The 16,231-nt window shown below is 36.7% G+C and overlaps 2 protein-coding genes and 1 pseudogene across 3 annotated transcripts; all 3 read left to right on the top strand.

The window, feature by feature from the left end:
* Window positions 1–782: 782 nt before the first annotated feature.
* On the top strand, window positions 783–3,673 carry LOC113039426 (nicotinamide riboside kinase 2-like). 2 transcript variants are annotated; one of them, XM_026197328.1, is made up of 8 exons: window positions 783–938; window positions 1,665–1,755; window positions 2,370–2,418; window positions 2,611–2,785; window positions 3,095–3,166; window positions 3,247–3,353; window positions 3,443–3,528; window positions 3,617–3,673. In XM_026197328.1, the coding sequence occupies exons 1-7, from the start codon at window positions 913–915 to the stop codon at window positions 3,526–3,528; spliced, it is 606 nt and encodes a 201-aa protein (XP_026053113.1). In that variant the 5' UTR covers window positions 783–912; the 3' UTR covers window positions 3,617–3,673. The 2 variants fall into 2 exon arrangements, with proteins under 2 accessions (XP_026053113.1, XP_026053115.1); XM_026197330.1 differs by lacking the exon at window positions 2,370–2,418 and having other exon boundaries at window positions 920–938.
* A 2,527-nt stretch (window positions 3,674–6,200) lies between these two features.
* LOC113040758 (protein-lysine 6-oxidase-like) lies at window positions 6,201–10,029 on the top strand (annotated as a pseudogene).
* Window positions 10,030–11,246: 1,217 nt separating this feature from the next.
* Window positions 11,247–15,075, top strand: LOC113039429 (myeloid-derived growth factor-like). The gene is made up of 6 exons (XM_026197333.1): window positions 11,247–11,513; window positions 12,967–13,017; window positions 13,429–13,490; window positions 13,652–13,733; window positions 14,302–14,374; window positions 14,530–15,075. The coding sequence occupies exons 1-6, from the start codon at window positions 11,364–11,366 to the stop codon at window positions 14,607–14,609; spliced, it is 498 nt and encodes a 165-aa protein (XP_026053118.1). The 5' UTR covers window positions 11,247–11,363; the 3' UTR covers window positions 14,610–15,075.
* Window positions 15,076–16,231: the final 1,156 nt, after the last annotated feature.

The following is a 16,231-nucleotide window of genomic DNA, read 5'->3' as shown; positions in this document are numbered from 1 at the left end:
GTATGTGATTATTACATCAGCAGTCTTTACGACGGAGTGACCAGTCACACTCTGTTTGACCTAAATTAAGAATGACCCTCACTGTAATGGACATTTAGAAATGAGAAACACTCATTTACTATATGTTTTGACCATATGCATGTACACCAGGATGATTCAAAATTCAAATGTATATGAATATTTAATTTGGATTACCACTGAAAGGCACTTAATATGCTAGAAAGACATTGTGAATTAGGTATTTCACACTATAAAATTGTCCAAGATATCCTTCCCACATGGTACAAGTGCATATCTGTGATGTATTAACTGTACCAAACAACAATGCATGTGATTCTGCCCTCATGAGACGTTGAGGAACGTGTTGCCCTGCAAGTATCCCTCAGGATTATTCTGACCCCTCACCTAAATATGAGGGTCTATTGAGGATATCTATAAAAAACTCTCTAATGGTCTCTAATTGTCTCTTTCCTTGTCAGCTGGTCTTACAGGAAATGTTCTTTTAGTTCAATTTAGTTTTAGTTTTTCTTTTAGTGATGATGTTTTTCAAAGAGTTGCTCTGACTCACTACCCGAGTATTTAATGTCTCTTTTTGCTTATTTGTTTTTAATTGTACTAATCTGTACTATTTTATCTTCCGTGCAATTCAATGGAATTTATAGACTGATTCAGAGTTACAGTATGTTCTTCCCTGCGTGAGCCGCGATTGGCTGCCTAGCACGTAAGCCACGCCTTTTATGTGACGTCTGACTTTGGTTATATGCCCACAACGCTAAATGTTCTCACAACGAGCTAGTGTCTACAGAGATAAGACTGCAAATTTAGCTTTAATCGGAAGTTATTAAATCGGAAGATTTTATTTTAGGCGTTTTGCGACGTCTAGATTGTAAAACCTCAACCAGGTCGGACACAATGAAGTACATCATTGGAATAGGAGGGTAAGTGACTTTTTACAGTAATATTATGAACAACTAGTTCTAGTAGTTACACTCGAGCCACGTGCTTTTATTTATTTTTTATTTTTTAATTAAGTTAATATATTGTACATGTAATAATTTATTATATTATTTATTATTCTTATTTCTGACGTGTTGGATCAGTATTTTAAAAGAATCGCGAGGTTTGAAACCACGACGAGGTTTTGAGCGGGAGATTTAAAAATGTGAGCGCGCCGAAACTATTGAATGTTTTTAACGGACATTCGCGACTTTATATATTTAGTCATCTATTAATGTCATGTTTATATTGAGTATTAAGCGAAATAACAGTTTATGCATTAGTTTTTCTTGTTGAGGTGTCGTGTATAATGCTATATGTGATTGTAATGTGTTTGTTCCTGCCCACCGTGGCTTTAATACAAAGGACGGGACATTAAAATTTAAAGACGTCTAAAGTAGCTGTGTTTATGTTTTTTTTTTATTGTAGATTACAAAAGCGGTTTTTGTTAATTTACGACGTTATTGTATTGAACACGTGGATAACTAACAACAATGTAAACCTGGGTCAGTTTGTTGTCCTAAGCCATCTGAAGGTCATCCCGCCAATTTTACTTGAATACACGATTAAACACAAGATTACATCGAAAATACGTTTAATCCTTCTGCCTTTTCAATCGTTTCACCTCCGTTTCATCATTTTAACCATTGTTTTTTTTTATTTTTTAGCGTGACTAATGGTGGTAAAACCACCTTGACGAACAGGTTAATAAAAGCCTTACCAAACTGCTGTGTGGTTCACCAGGATGACTTCTTCAAGGTGAGTTCAACTAAATGTAGTATTTTTATTTAGTGTTTCTAGTTATTTTGGTGTTTGTTTTACAAATAACATGATCCCTTTCAGTTTTAAATAAACTGTAGTTGTAATTTCCCCCCTGCTTTTTATGTTTAAAATAGTAATTAAATTAAAGTATTTTAATTGTAGCTTTCCCCATTGCAAAAATACAGCATATGTTAGTTAGGTAGGTTTTGATGCTGGTTTGAGCTGGTTTAAGCTGGTCTTTAGCTGGTCATGTGGTGGTCTGACCAGCTTAAACCAGCTCAAGCCAGCATCCCAGCTTCAAAATCTTCATAACCAACATATGCAGTTTTGTTTTTTACTGCATGCATGGATACTGTAAGAAGTAACTTAGAGATAATGATCTAGTAATCACCTCTACGTTTACTTTTTATTTGACTACTTTTACAAGTCTGTGATAAGCGAACTCAAAAGTGCTGATCCAAGATCAGTTTCCTCCCATCTGTTGAGTTGTATTCATCAGGTTAAGATGGCTGAGACCTGATTCTAGATCAGCAGTCTGGCTCTAATATACCTGACAGCAGATGTAGAAGATGGCATTTGCTGCAGTGTTTTACTGGTCACTGTTATTTCAGCCTCCGGATCAGATAGCAGTCGGAGAGGATGGCTTTAAACAGTGGGATGGTAAGACCATAAACCGTAGGAGAGTAATAACTCCTCATTCTACGCATCGCCCTCCCCATAACAAAAGATTTTACAATCCCTCCCAACCCATTTACATTCTCTCTGTGTGGCTTTGCTATAACCAACTTTAAATTTCAACTTCCATTTTTACATTTCAATCTCCCGCTGAAATCTTTTGTTCTGCTTTTGTAGTGATCACAGCTTTGGATATGGAGGCCATGGTGAACACCGTCAAGGGTTGGCTTGAAAACCCAATCAAATTCGCCCGTTCCCACGGTGTGCAAGTGACCCCAGCCACGGAAATGGACGACCCGGAGAGCCAAGTGCACATACTCATCGTAGAAGGCTTTCTGCTGTACAACTACAAGTGAGCGTCATAATTTAACTTTCAGCGGCCTGAACCGCATGAGTGGCATAGATTAGATTTTGGGGACGTTGGGTAACTCAATGTGCTCAGTGCATATGTAAGAAGGGAACATCAGGGCTTACATGCTGGTCATGTGACGCTCTGCATGAGTGTAGATAAGGAGATGCGCTGAGCTATTGGTGGGCGCGTGGAGCTGCGTGTGCTGATTTCTGAGTCAGCTATGCAGAAGTGCCCCAATCAGTAAATGACTTGAGAGACCGTGTTCTTTTTAAGGTTATGACCTTTTTATCTTTTTTTCTCTCCAAACAGGCCTTTGCTGGAATTCTTTGACAAATCGTATTACATAACCATCCCATACGAGGAGTGCAAGTTAAGGAGAAGGTGTGTTAAAACTGCAATCAGAAACCCTTGAATGGTGCTTATTTTGAGCAGCTGAAATAAATGAGTATTATTTTTTTCAGTACAAGACAATACACCGTCCCAGACCCTCCTGGGCTCTTTGACGGTCATGTGTGGCCCATGTATCTGAAACACAGAAACTGCATGGAGAACTGTGGTTTGCCAATTGGTATGGTTTATGTCCTTCAGACTCTTGACTTTGAATCAAACCCACAATATTTTAGATAAATATTAAATTTTTCATGTCTGCTTCAACAGAATTCTTGGACGGCTTGAAAACAAAAGATGAAATCTACATCCAGGTTCACGAAGACATCCACAACACTCTCCTGAATCGTTTATAGGTAAGAAAGCCAATCTAGATGGTTGTGGGACCAAATAATTGTATTTGTTTCATAATAAAGAAATGTATTTTGGTTTCTTGTCTTTCAGCAGGAGGAGGTTGCCGCCGATCATCTGTACAATATTGTAAATAGGAATTTGACATGTGGCCTTTTTTAATGTACTTTTGTAAATAGTTTGACTGGAATGTAACTTAAATACTTGTGGAAAAAACTTGCATTACCATTTGAGGACCATATTTTAAGTTTGTTTTTGCCGTTGTCTCTCAAAGCCCTCCTTTGTGACTTCTTCATTCTGGAAATAGTGTTTACCTCATAAAATGAATTTCTGAAATTTGTTAGTACAAATAAACATTGTACTTTGACTTCTTTACATTTGTCCATCTTTGTATCACACTTGGCATTTCACTAAAATATATACCAAGTTTTGTTTTTTCTTAAATTCTGTTTTATAAAAAAAAAATTGAAATAATACTTCTTTGTATACTTTGCCATGTCCAATATGAGAATGTTTTAAGTTTTATTTAGTTAAGGTTAAAGCCATCAGATACTATATAAGAATATCATGCTAAATTTCCCAAAAGACCATTAACTATTAAATAACCATTAACTAAGGTTCATGGTTTTATTAAGTCTTAATGAAAATGCAATTCAAGTTTATTTGTAAGGCACTTTTTTTTTAAATACAAAGCAACTTTAGAAAAAATTACTTTTCTACAATATTTAGTAGGAGCTTATAAGTGGTGACCGTCCGTTTATTTGCATCTGACAGGATTTTTCAGAAAAAGTAATACAAGATGTAGTCGGCCAGACGATGAACATTATTAATATTATTAATTAATAGTTCTTATATGATGCAGTCACACTTGTAGCAATATTTGTTAGTTGTGTTTGTTGATTCAGGGTTAGCAGCATCATCTCTTCTCAGTTGTTCTGGATCCAGACTGGAGCTTGTGTAAATCCTAGTTACCACGGGATGAAGATCCCAGCAGAAACAGAGAAACCAATAGAGACATCATTAGCATAGCTGCTGTTCCAACAAAGTAAAATTAATTAGTTTAACCCAAGCTATAGAATAAGAATGCGCATTTGATCAGATGCAACTACACTCACGAACACTACACGAACATTATCAGGAAGGCTATTCCAGAGTTTGGGAGCCAAATGTGAGAAAGCTCTACCTCCTTTAGTGGATTTTGCTATCCTAGGAACGACCAAAAGTCCAGCGTGTTGTGACCTTAGGGTGCGCGATGGGTTGTAACGTGGTAGAAGGCTAGTTAGGTACGCAGGAGCTAAACCATTTAGAGCCTTATAGGTAAGTAATGATAATTTGTAACTGATACGGAACCTAATAGGTAGCCAGTGCAGAGACTGTAAAATTGGGGTAATATGATCATATTTTCTTGACCTGGTAAGGACTCTAGCTGCTGCATTTTGGACTACCTGTAGCTTGTTTATTGACGAAGCAGGACAACCACCTAGAAGTGCATTACAATAGTCCAGTCTAGAGGTCATGAATGCATGAACTAGCTTTTCTGCATCAGAAACAGATAACATGTTTCGTAGCTTGGCAATGTTTCTAAGATGGAAGAATGCAGTTTTTGTAACATTGGAAATATGATCTTCAAAAGACAGATTGCTGTCTAATATAACACCCAGATTTCTGACTGTAGAGGAAGTAACAGTACATCAACAACTGTAGTCTACAAGATTTTGTGTACTGTTTTTTGGTCCAATAATTAATATCTCTGTCTTTTTGAAAATTATTGGTCAGCCATTTTTAACACACTCTGCTAGCTTAGAATAGTTGAGAAGTTTCATCTGGTCTCGTTGAGATATATAGCTGAGTATCATCAGCATAACAATGGAAGCTAATTCCGTATTTTCTAATAATATTACCAAGTGGAAACATGTATATTGGATAAAACTAATCAATTAAATATCATTAGTGGGTATGTTTTTTTTTCTTTCTTCTTCCAAATTAGCTGCCATTTGACCAATAGATTATTTTTTACAATGCATACAGTAATCTCAAAAACAAGTTCCAGATCAGCTCTAGCTACTATTCATTGCTGTGTGCATTAAGGCCTATGGCTGACGTCCAGCTGCATTTGTCTAGACATTTTCCTGAATAAACCTTGTCCTTTAAACTCGGTGTTGAATGTGCCTATGTGCTCTTAAATAGTGTCCCTTTCTCATGTGACAAATGCCTACACATTCACTTCAAATATTTGTGCAATGAAATAAGTGGAAGGGGAAAGTGAAGACATTCATTGCTGTTACAAGCAATTGTCGTCATCGGGAGATTGGAATGGTTTAAACATTTCGTAGGTCAGATTTCCTTGTGACAATGGCATGACTGAGATGCTCACATTATTTAATGTGTTTTATAGATAAAGAGGTAACTATATTGCTAACATTATGCCAGCAATAAACCCTTATGCGATTAAATAAAAGAACTCAAACATTACATCTACCTCCCTCTAGTGGTAATTCCAATCATACGCAATGATATGCAATGAAGAAAGACTAGAAAACGGCTCGCAGTGTACTGTCTTCATCTGTACCTGGGCTTGTTTAAAAGCTTTTGGGAGCACAAAGTGCACTTTCTCTTGCATTCTTTGCAAAATGACAAATATATGAATATTAAAAAAATGAATTAAAAATATTGATTTATTGTCTTCTTCTCCATACACTTGTGCACCCTGGTTTGTTTGAGCACTGTACAGAACAATGGACCCTGGAGACATAAGGTTGAGTGGGAAACTAACAGACAGGTTTATAGTTTGCTGAGCACCGGTTCTCATTATCACACACCTGTGTCTGGAAAACAGAACGCAAGGTTTTTACTGACGAGGCATATGCCAACATTGTTTAGCAGGACTTTCATGGGACGTTTTGCCAACAGTTGGGCATGTGGCACATTCAAACTCTGTGCCAGTCTTTGTATGGATACAAGACCTTACATGATATCTGGTTATGCATCTTAAATGAGGAATAATAACCAGTTGCCTTTGCATGCAAAAAGATCTGCGCTTTCTTCAGATGAAGTGCCCTAGTCTGCATGCAATATGGGACAGCACCAACTGGCACAACTACACTCAAAGCCTCAGGAGCTCAAGAACATCCAGACACCATAATTTAGTTACCAGCACACCAGTGCCAAAACGAACATCACCCACTGGAGCTACTGAAAAACCATCCACCATTCATTCCGAGGAGAATCTGCTTCCTCAACTTTCCACTTTGGCTGGGAGTAAAACTGCTAATAAATCAAAACTTTTAAGAAGAACCAATTTAGCTGCATCTTCATCAACTGTTAACAACAGAAACACAGTAATCTTCCCTTCCAGGCTGAGGAAAGAGGAGGATGACAGTACGATTGGTGATGAACCAACTAATCCTCAAGTAAACAAAAGAAACTCTTTTGACTAGAATCTTCTCCCGTTTGAAAGAAGATCTCCCCAGAGAGAAACGGGTCATACAAGGTATTTTCATAACGGTAAGACAACAATTGTAACTTTTTATGCAATGTGCGAATTATACAATAACGTAAAGGGGGTTCGATCCTTTTTAAAGCACTTAAGCGATCACTTTTCACTAAATTTAAATTTAGTCGCGCGAACACTTTACATCTCTCACGCAACGCACATTGTACTTTTGGCGCCAACTGTTGGCCAAATACCAGCTTACATTTGAACACAAACGGTTTGTGTACACAGGGGTGGTTCCATAGAGGTTCTAGGGTGAGTGGAGATCCGCGGCTCAGCCCAGAAAAATCCATGTGACTTTTTATTTTAATAAATCAGAAAGATTTAGCTTGTTTAAAATACACAAAAACAATAAAAACAAAAACAAATTTAAAACATTTTATTTAAAGTATTGAGGAAAATACATTTGCTTTTTGCAAACAAAAATTAAGAATTGCAAAACAAATGAAACAGCGCGAAATAAATGATTTTGCAATACATATTTTCCACGGTCATATCTATTAATTTATTTGCAACGCTGCTTTTATTTTGCGTGTCAGTCTAGTTTGAGCTTGCGATACCATTTTTCCTTTGCGCTTCACTTTTCTGCACGTCTCTCTTTGTGGCACTGTTTTGACGTGGGGGCGGAGTCAATGGACGGGGGCGTGTACAACATGCCTCCATGGAAGTGACGTCATCGGCCCGAGACGCAGCTCACTGATCCAGGTCCATCTCTATCGGAATTAGACAATTAATTAAAAATCATCTGAGTTATGGAAACAAAGATATCAGACAGCTTTCAATTATGTTGGATGGTGTAGAACTGTCTGATAAAAAATGTAACAATAAACATATTCGCCGACATTTGCAAAAGAGTAACTCCATTGCTCCAAGGGGGATGTTTTATTGGAATTCCTTAAGTGAAATAAATTGGAAAAAAACATGGTTGATTCCTCACAAATACTGTATCTCTAATAAAGCTAAAGAGGTCCACTTTAAACTTTTACATAAAATTTACCCTACAAATTGTTTTGTTGCTAAGTTTCGAGACATTGACACATGCTGGAGCTTTTGTAAACAGGACACTGAAACCATTCCTCATTTATTTTTTAATTGTCCAGCTACCAAAAGGTTTTGGGAAGATTTGGGTACTCACTTTCTCCAATCTCAAAATATAACTCACTCATTCACCCTGAAAGATATTATTTGTTACTTTTGTTTCCCACAAGATGGCACCCTGGAGTTTGTATTAAATTTTATAATCTTATAAGTTATTTATACACAAGCAGAAATTTAATAAGTCTTCCTTATGTTTTAAACATTATATTTTGGAACTTAATATGCTTATTAAATCACACAAGCTTGTAAAGAACAAGAAGAATGGAAAACTTTTGTATAAATATTATGACCTATTTCCCGAATCCTCTTAATATTCTCTTTTTTCCACCTCTATGTATGTGTTTTTTTTTCTTTGTATCTGGTATGGTATATCTGTATAAATATTTGTTTGTATATGGTTTTACACGTTTGTACCCAATGTTACCTTCAATAAAAAAGAAAAGAAAAAAAAAGAGACTTTCGAGTGGATCGTTTATTTTTATTCAGTAGCATTTAAACATTCATGTTTTCGTTTTATTTACTTTATTAACAAATGTATGTGTATTAGCAGCGTTTGCTCAAGTTAAAGAAGTTGTTAACATGAACATCTGCTGTTATTTCTCTCGATGTGCACACTTTTATAGCATTATGTGTATTGGGATCGCAAATCATTTGAGTCAGTTCGGGAGTTCGTAGCGGGTTCGCGAATCATTTGAGTCAGTTCGGGAGTTCGTAGCGGGTTCGCGAATCATTTGAGTCAGTTTGGGAGTTCGTAGCGGGGTCGCGAATCATTTGAGTCAGTTCAGGAGTTCGTAGCAGGATCGCGAATCATTTGAGACAGTTCGGGAGTTCGTAGCGGGATCGCGAATCATTTGAGTCAGTTCGGGAGTTCGTTGCGGGATCGCGAATCATTTGAGTCAATTTGGGGATCGCGAATCATTTAAGTCAGTTCGGGAGTTCGTAGCGGGATCGCGAATCATTTGAGTCAGTTTGAGGATCGCGAATCATTTGAATCAGTTCGGGAGTTCGTAGCGGTTTCGCGAATCATTTGAGTCAGTTTGGGGTTTGCAAATCATAGCTGTATGGATAGGCATTTTTTAACTAATTTAGTAGCTAGTTATAATTACGTTTTCCACGCATGTTTAGGTGTGAAATGTGAACTCGTATTTTTTGTTTTAATGCTGTGCCTTTTAACAGTATCAAGTATATTCAAAAACTAAACAAATCGTGCCTAAAAAGTGCATGCATCTAGGCTAATGTAAAGTTACATGATGAAGTCATACTAGTGCGCGTGTGCATTTTGAGTGCGTTCTTTCACTGCATTGTTCAGTGTATTCAAATGCATTTATGAATGCATGTGAATGATCACAAAACTCAAGATATGAACCCCTTTGTGCCAAAAGGGTTCTTTCTTGTCATTATAGAACCTTTTTAGCATAAAATGTTATTTGGAGTTGAGTAAAGAACCCTATGGTTCTATATAGAACCCCAATGATCCCTTTCTTCTAACAGTTTGTTGTCGTGTACAAACAATATTTGAGATATAAATGTGCAAATAAGGTGATAAATTACATTACCGTGATAGTTTCTAGCGTGAAAAGTGATACATATAAAACTATATTTGACTCTGAATTAGTTTGCCCTTTAATGGAAAATATCCATTATGTTCTGTCCATTTAAATGTTAATTATTAACTGGTTTTTGAGGCCTATACAATTTTGCCTGCTTGCTTTTGAAAATGTCTTCTAAATTTGAGTATCTGAATTATTTTACAGGAAGTTTCGGTTAACCTAAATGTTTTTAAGTTCTACAAATATTTTCCAGTTCTGCCTGATCTCATTCCCGATCTTTCCAAGCAGCATCTTATATCCAGAGAGTTCGTTCAGATGTACACATTAAATGTGCTGCAGAAGAGAACTGCCTCTCCAGGTATTGACTCTATTTGCAACCAAACTACAAAAGCAGCAAAGAATTAATTCAGTAGCATATTCTGTAATATTTAATAAATGCCAATTATGCTATAAAGAGAATAGTTATTAACCTTTTGGAATTTAGTAAAGTATTAAATTACATCTTCCATTTATTATATTTATATTTTTTATGCTGTATTATTATTTAGGTTTAAACCTTGGTGCTAAAGTTTAAGTAAAAGTCAAGTAAATAATCAAAACATATATGTTTTGTTATAAAAATATCTGTTTCACAAAGACATACAGCATTAAAACATGTAGAAACAAAGTTGAGAGCTCACTCAGATTTAGTCATAAATATGTTTTACTACTAGTTTATTTTGTTTTAACCACAGGGTCATATATTAATAATCTTCTGATGTAATTGTGGTCAAGGCTCATTTAGAAATGGGTCAATGGTGTAAAATCAACACAGCGTGACATCAGAGTCATGAAAGTTCAGTTTGCTCAAGATCTCCAAAAAAAGTCTCCAGAAACGTTCCCTTCCACTTGAACATTTAAAACAACACGAGAAAGAGGAATTCCACAGAGAGCGCTGAATTCAGAAGGAAACTATGTCACCGTTGACTGTGGAGGACAATTCTGTTGGGCTTTTTGAAATGAGCCACAACCTGAGCAGCTGGGAAATTTGATGTTAATTAAAAAATAAAAATAAAAACTCCACAAGGGGGTTACTGCAAGTCATAAAAAAGGTACTCACTGAAGAGAGAGAAAAACTGACATGCTAATGGTGAATGATGTTTGGAGAACTGAAAACATCTGATAAATTGTGGGATCTTTATGTAAAATATCAACATTACACTTTTTTTTTTACTACTTAACTATGGTATCCACTCATTAACCATGGTTTTTATACACTAACCATATTTTAACCATAGTATTTGTAGGGAAACTGTGGTTATACAAATGGTAATCAATACACCAAAAAGCATGTTACTACACTTTTACTATAATAAAACCATTGCTATTTTGGTAAGTTTTATGCATGCACATTCAAATATTAACCCATATCTAAACTTCTATTTGCATAATGCTATTTTTGTATATATTTAGAAAGCCATTTCATTAAAACAATATTCACAAATTTTCATAGATTTGAATGTGCACGACCTTTAGTGTCCAAATGCTTTTATTTTGGGCCACTGCAAGTTGTAGAAAGGAGTTGTTATTCTACTCCAGTCCACTAGAAGTTTAACAGCTCGAGCCACAGACTTCTCCAGTCCTGTGAAGAACATACAGGAACAGTGCTGGCATCTTTTCATTCACAACATCAGCACAGATCTCTCGTCCAGAAAGCATCATGGCATGCAATGTTCACATAAACTCTTGTGCAAAGCTTCTGCTGCTGTTGGTCGTGTTGTGCGCGGCTCGCGCTTTTGCTGAAAGAACTAAAACACTCGACTTCGATGTCAAACCTGGAGGAGTTGTGCAGACTTTCTCTGCTAAACTTGTGAGTAATTAAACCTCTTTGCTATTTCAGTAACGAAATATTAGCTAACACGTTTTTATACAAATGTAATCCATGTTTTTTTTTTGTGATCTATCGTGTATTCTTTCAACTGAATCATTTGCATATCCACTCGATTTCGTGTTTACACAGTCGATTTCAGTTCTCGTTTTCAGTCTACTCTAAATTTCAAAGTATTTTGGTGCATTACTGTAAAATAGGTTGTAAATTTTAACCCGTTTAGTAATGAATGGATGCTGTCTTTGAAAAACCACACGTCATCTTCTCATTGGACTGTTGTTGAGGATCGATGATGACGTTCACTGCGTCACGGGTTAACTTTTTAAAGGAACAGTGAACATTAAATTCATGAACTAAAACATGATTTACTCACCTGCATTTTAGTCCGACTCTTTTCTAATTTGAAACCCCTCCAAATTTGAATGAATCTCCAAGCAGCTCTTTTTCCAATGAATGAAAGTGGATGGGGATGTGAAGAAATAAGATAAAGGCTAAGAAAGTCATCATAAAGTAGGCCATGGCTAAATACCCTGATAACACACATACCACATACCTCATGGAGATGTCTATTTGACATCTGCAATACTTATTTTTAGGGTATTTGCTCATATGGAATCTATCTGACATTTTACAGATGTCAAATAGACGTTTATTGGATGTTTTACTCTTTAACACGTTTATGATTGAGAACGTATTACAGATGACTTACAGACGTCTGTCAGATGTTTGTACACTGCATGCTTTCCAGATCAGGTGATCTAAAACAGACATCGTATGTGTGCTATCTATACACTAAAGCCTTGTTTACACCAAGAACGATATAAAGATTTATTTGCGTCCACACATGCAAACCAGTCGGTTTATTCTAAGCACACGGTTGTCTGCCACCTTAAATTCTCCAACTAGTTATAGCAGGATGGATTCTGATTGGGTGTCAATGGTTTTTATTGTTCATTAGCTTGGAAACATTGTTCTAAAAGTGATTTCTGTGCTTTTATCGTTATATAGCTGTGGTGTGGACTCTGCTATTCTTTAAGATTGAGAACTATATATTTTTTCGTTATCATTAAAATTATCGTCCTTGGTGTGAATGGGCCTTGAGGTTTATGAAGCTATTCGGTTCCTTTATTTCATGGACTGACCAAATTTTGATCTCAAATCAAATCTCATATTATCAGATATAAGTAGTGTCAGATGGGACCCAGTGTTTTCATGCAGTCTTTCAGAAACGTTTTTTTTTTTTTTTGTAGTATTAATAACTGTAGGTCTTTTGTCAGGAACCATCGTTTCCATGGTTATTTTTTGTAAGGGTCAGCATCCTTTCAACGCCACCTTCAAAAGTTCAGTTTAGTCTGGGAAATTTGCATATCTCGTAGGTGGAAGCTTGGCATTGTCAACCTGTTTTACTGTGATCTGTTTCTTGGTTTCGTTTTAGAAAAAGTATAAATGCACCTTCACATATGCGTGTCAAGGAGGAACCAATGAGGTGAGGCATATTCTGTTTTTCATAAACTCTGCATTGGTTATATAAGTGTGTATAAATGTAATATGCAGTGCACAAAATATAAAGTCAATAACTTGATTATATTTGTATAGCATTTTTAGATTATTGCTTCATTATTAGATTACTTTGTTCATCAATACTTTTCCTTCACATGTGCTGAGAATTTATAGGAAATTAAATATTGCTGTTCGACCCTCTTATAATTCGTAGCTTAGTGTCTGTGAGCTTTTTAAGACAATGCCATCTATTGTAATGACAGCAAGAAATTTTCTCACTCTGGCACTTACGACCCGGAAATTGTAGCAATTATGCGCTGTTGTAAAACGTCTTGATTTCACAGAATAGCGCTGTTTCAGACTTCAATGTAACCCTTTGTGCTCTGATTTCCTCTAGCAATGGCAAATGAGCGTTGGACTAAGTGATGATGAGCAGATGTTTTCCTGTTCAGTATGGAGGTAACTTTTCAAAACACTATTGCATTTGGTTTTTGGTGGCTGTACCCGGTACGCAATACCAAAAATAAGGAAGTACACTAAAATATTTGAAAACCGAGATTAGATTTTCGTCTAATTTGAGATGACCGTATTGATTTTTCTCTGTAATTTGTTCACGATAGGCCTCAAGGGAAGTCCTACTTGTTTTTTACCCAGTTCAAAGCCGAGATAAAAGGAGCCAAGATTGAGTACGCCACTGCATATGTAAGTTTCACATTAACTTCAGCTATCCCTCATGACCTGACACCTTTCAGCAATCCATATGTATGATTCAATATAAAGAAATGAGCTTTTAATGCGTTGATGAATTTCATCGACCAAGAATATGCAGATGACAACTTTTTATTTGTGTGCTTTGCACATAAAAAAGAATTGGCACAGTTTTTTTTTGAAGATCTTGTTTAAAATTTATCCTCAGTCATGACATTGACATTTGCTGCAGATCAAACCTTAATTCAGATTCCTAACGCTCGTCGCTCTCAGATCAAAAGCAGTCAGCCCTTTTTGTTCAGGTGTTGCATATCAAGACGTTGTGAAAACATCTATATCTTCAGAATAAAATGAAATTCTCAGTAGCAGGGATGACGGTTACGTCCTGGTGGCCTTGCCCCCTGTGTAAATAAGAAGAGTTCAAAAGCGTGCTTGAAACAAGCGCTTCATAGACTCCATGTCTCTTTTTGTTTTCCTAGCGAGGAGCTCTTTGTTATTCAGCCCACTCCTCTAGGCTTCTCTGTTAAAGTCTTGTGTCACTCATCCTCTCTCTTCTTCTCAGTCCCAGATGGCCGTGGGTGGACAGAGGGATGTTGCTTTGAAGGAAGAAGAGTACATTGTATCAGAGTCTTCAGGTGAGTCCGCATATTCCCACTTCCAGCAAAGCTGACACAGCTATGGGAAACCTGGAAATAACAGAGAATTTTGGAAAAGTCAATCTTGTCCATTACTGGCAATACTGGAAATAAATCCAGTTTCTAATCAAGCACATCTTTATTTTGTCATTCAGTGACCCACAGAGAAGGGAAATTCCATTCGGAGCTTTCCAAGCTCACTGTCATTGGTCGGACACGCCACGATGAACTCTGATTCGCCGATCCGAAAGAGGATTGTCCTATCACTCGGGGACATTTATTTGACAGCTATGGACACTCTGCCACTTAACTGCTCTCTGTCATAAGTCAAGCCAAGGAAATCAAACCACAGGAAGTTATGAAAGAACGAACTTCCTGTGATAGAAAATACTAGAGATTTCCCCTAGAGGCAGCATTATGCCAGATGTCAAGAACTGGACTGATTGGTAGACGGAAAGTCTATTATTGGACATGAGGGAAATAAAATGTACATGCACATTTATTCATATATGTGAGGTAATATGAAGGCTTTTTCAAATTAAGTTCAGAGCAGTTGATTGATTTCTATCCCTGGCAGCATTTATCGGTTTAGGGATTCAGCCTGACTTTGACTTCATACCTGCAAATCTGATTATCATGAGCGCATTCATGCTCATACTTACTTTCTTAAGCTGGTGTAATGGTACACTCATAGAGAATTTCCGCTTCCGAATCCTTTGATTATTTCTGTGGTGGAGGAAAAGACAGAAAATCGTGCTTTATTCTGATAGCTGATGTACTGGAATTTTTAATAAATCTGTTATCAGAACCTTTTGGTTTCTCATTTTTCCGGTTGAAACGACTTCTTGTATATTTCATAAATTAAATGTGCATTATCTGTTTCTAAGCACTGTAATCTCAAAATCTGCAGACATTTTAGCACTTTATTGCACTTTTAAGGGAGTGAAATCGGTATAATTCTGCCGCATTAACTTCTATTACACCAAAATGTGTTTGAAAAAAGTCTGCAGGATCCTTTTATGTGCAGATTCTGGTCATATTGTGAGATTTGTCCACTCAGCTCTGCAGAAGGACTGTCGGTACCACAAATGTACATGTGAGCATCTGCACCGTGTCATAATCCTCATTGTCAGCAGTTCAGGAAATTAATGTCTTGAACCGAAAGCGTCACATTAGACTCTGTGGCATTCAGACTTACAAAAATACATTAAAGCCAGAAAATGTTTTATGCTGTCCTACATGTTGAAAAAGCTTGAAATGAGCAATGCAGTACACATAAGTGGGACAAAATGCTGTAAAAGAAGCGTTCGCCCATTTTCTTTTCAATCCCTGTTGAAAAATGCCTACATTTGAAAACGAAGTACTGCTGCAACGCGTTTTTGTTAAAATATTATCATGACGTGTATCTGAGAACATCATATTGCTAAGGCAAGACTTCAAACACTAGACTAGAGTTGGGAAAGCAATAAAAAAAAATAATCCTTTAACAGATGGGGGTTGCTGGGAGATTGGAATTGTGATTGCGTCCCGCTCCAGATGTCATCTAAGGCTAGAAATAATCTCCCGCTACCTTAGGCTTGCCTCTGACGTACACTATTTCTAAGAAGTGGTCCCCAGTCACCCATGTCACTCTCTAGATTTATTAGTACATGATGTTTCTGTCAGGTCCTCTTTATAGACCTAAAGAGAAAAGGTATTACACGGTTCACCGGCGATCTAAGAGACTTTGTGTACAATAAATTTCTGCTGCACTCTGAGTTATCGGGTCCAATAAAGCCAAAACTTACCGCAAAGGTGCCTGTAACATGGTATACCTTGTAGAGTGTGTAATGCTCCATGTTGTACCATGAAGCCACA

The sequence above is a fragment of the Carassius auratus genome, chromosome 22 (genome assembly GCF_003368295.1).
Source record: "Carassius auratus strain Wakin chromosome 22, ASM336829v1, whole genome shotgun sequence".
Taxonomy (NCBI): Eukaryota; Metazoa; Chordata; class Actinopteri; order Cypriniformes; family Cyprinidae; genus Carassius; species Carassius auratus.
Note: the sequence above shows the minus strand (reverse complement) of the source record. Positions and strands in the feature narration are given on the sequence as shown.

Excerpts from the sequence above, each read along its gene's own strand:
- LOC113039429 (XM_026197333.1), top strand. The coding sequence starts at position 11,364 with ATGGCATGCAATGTTCACATAAACTCTTGTGCAAAGCTTCTGCTGCTG. Across the intron at positions 11,514-12,966 it reads AGACTTTCTCTGCTAAACTT|AAAAAGTATAAATGCACCTT; the intron begins GTGAGTAATTAA and ends GTTTCGTTTTAG. Across the intron at positions 14,375-14,529 it reads CATTGTATCAGAGTCTTCAG|TGACCCACAGAGAAGGGAAA; the intron begins GTGAGTCCGCAT and ends TTTGTCATTCAG.
- LOC113039426 (XM_026197328.1), top strand. The coding sequence starts at position 913 with ATGAAGTACATCATTGGAATAGGAGG. Across the intron at positions 1,756-2,369 it reads ACCAGGATGACTTCTTCAAG|CCTCCGGATCAGATAGCAGT; the intron begins GTGAGTTCAACT and ends CTGTTATTTCAG. Across the intron at positions 3,167-3,246 it reads GAGTGCAAGTTAAGGAGAAG|TACAAGACAATACACCGTCC; the intron begins GTGTGTTAAAAC and ends TATTTTTTTCAG.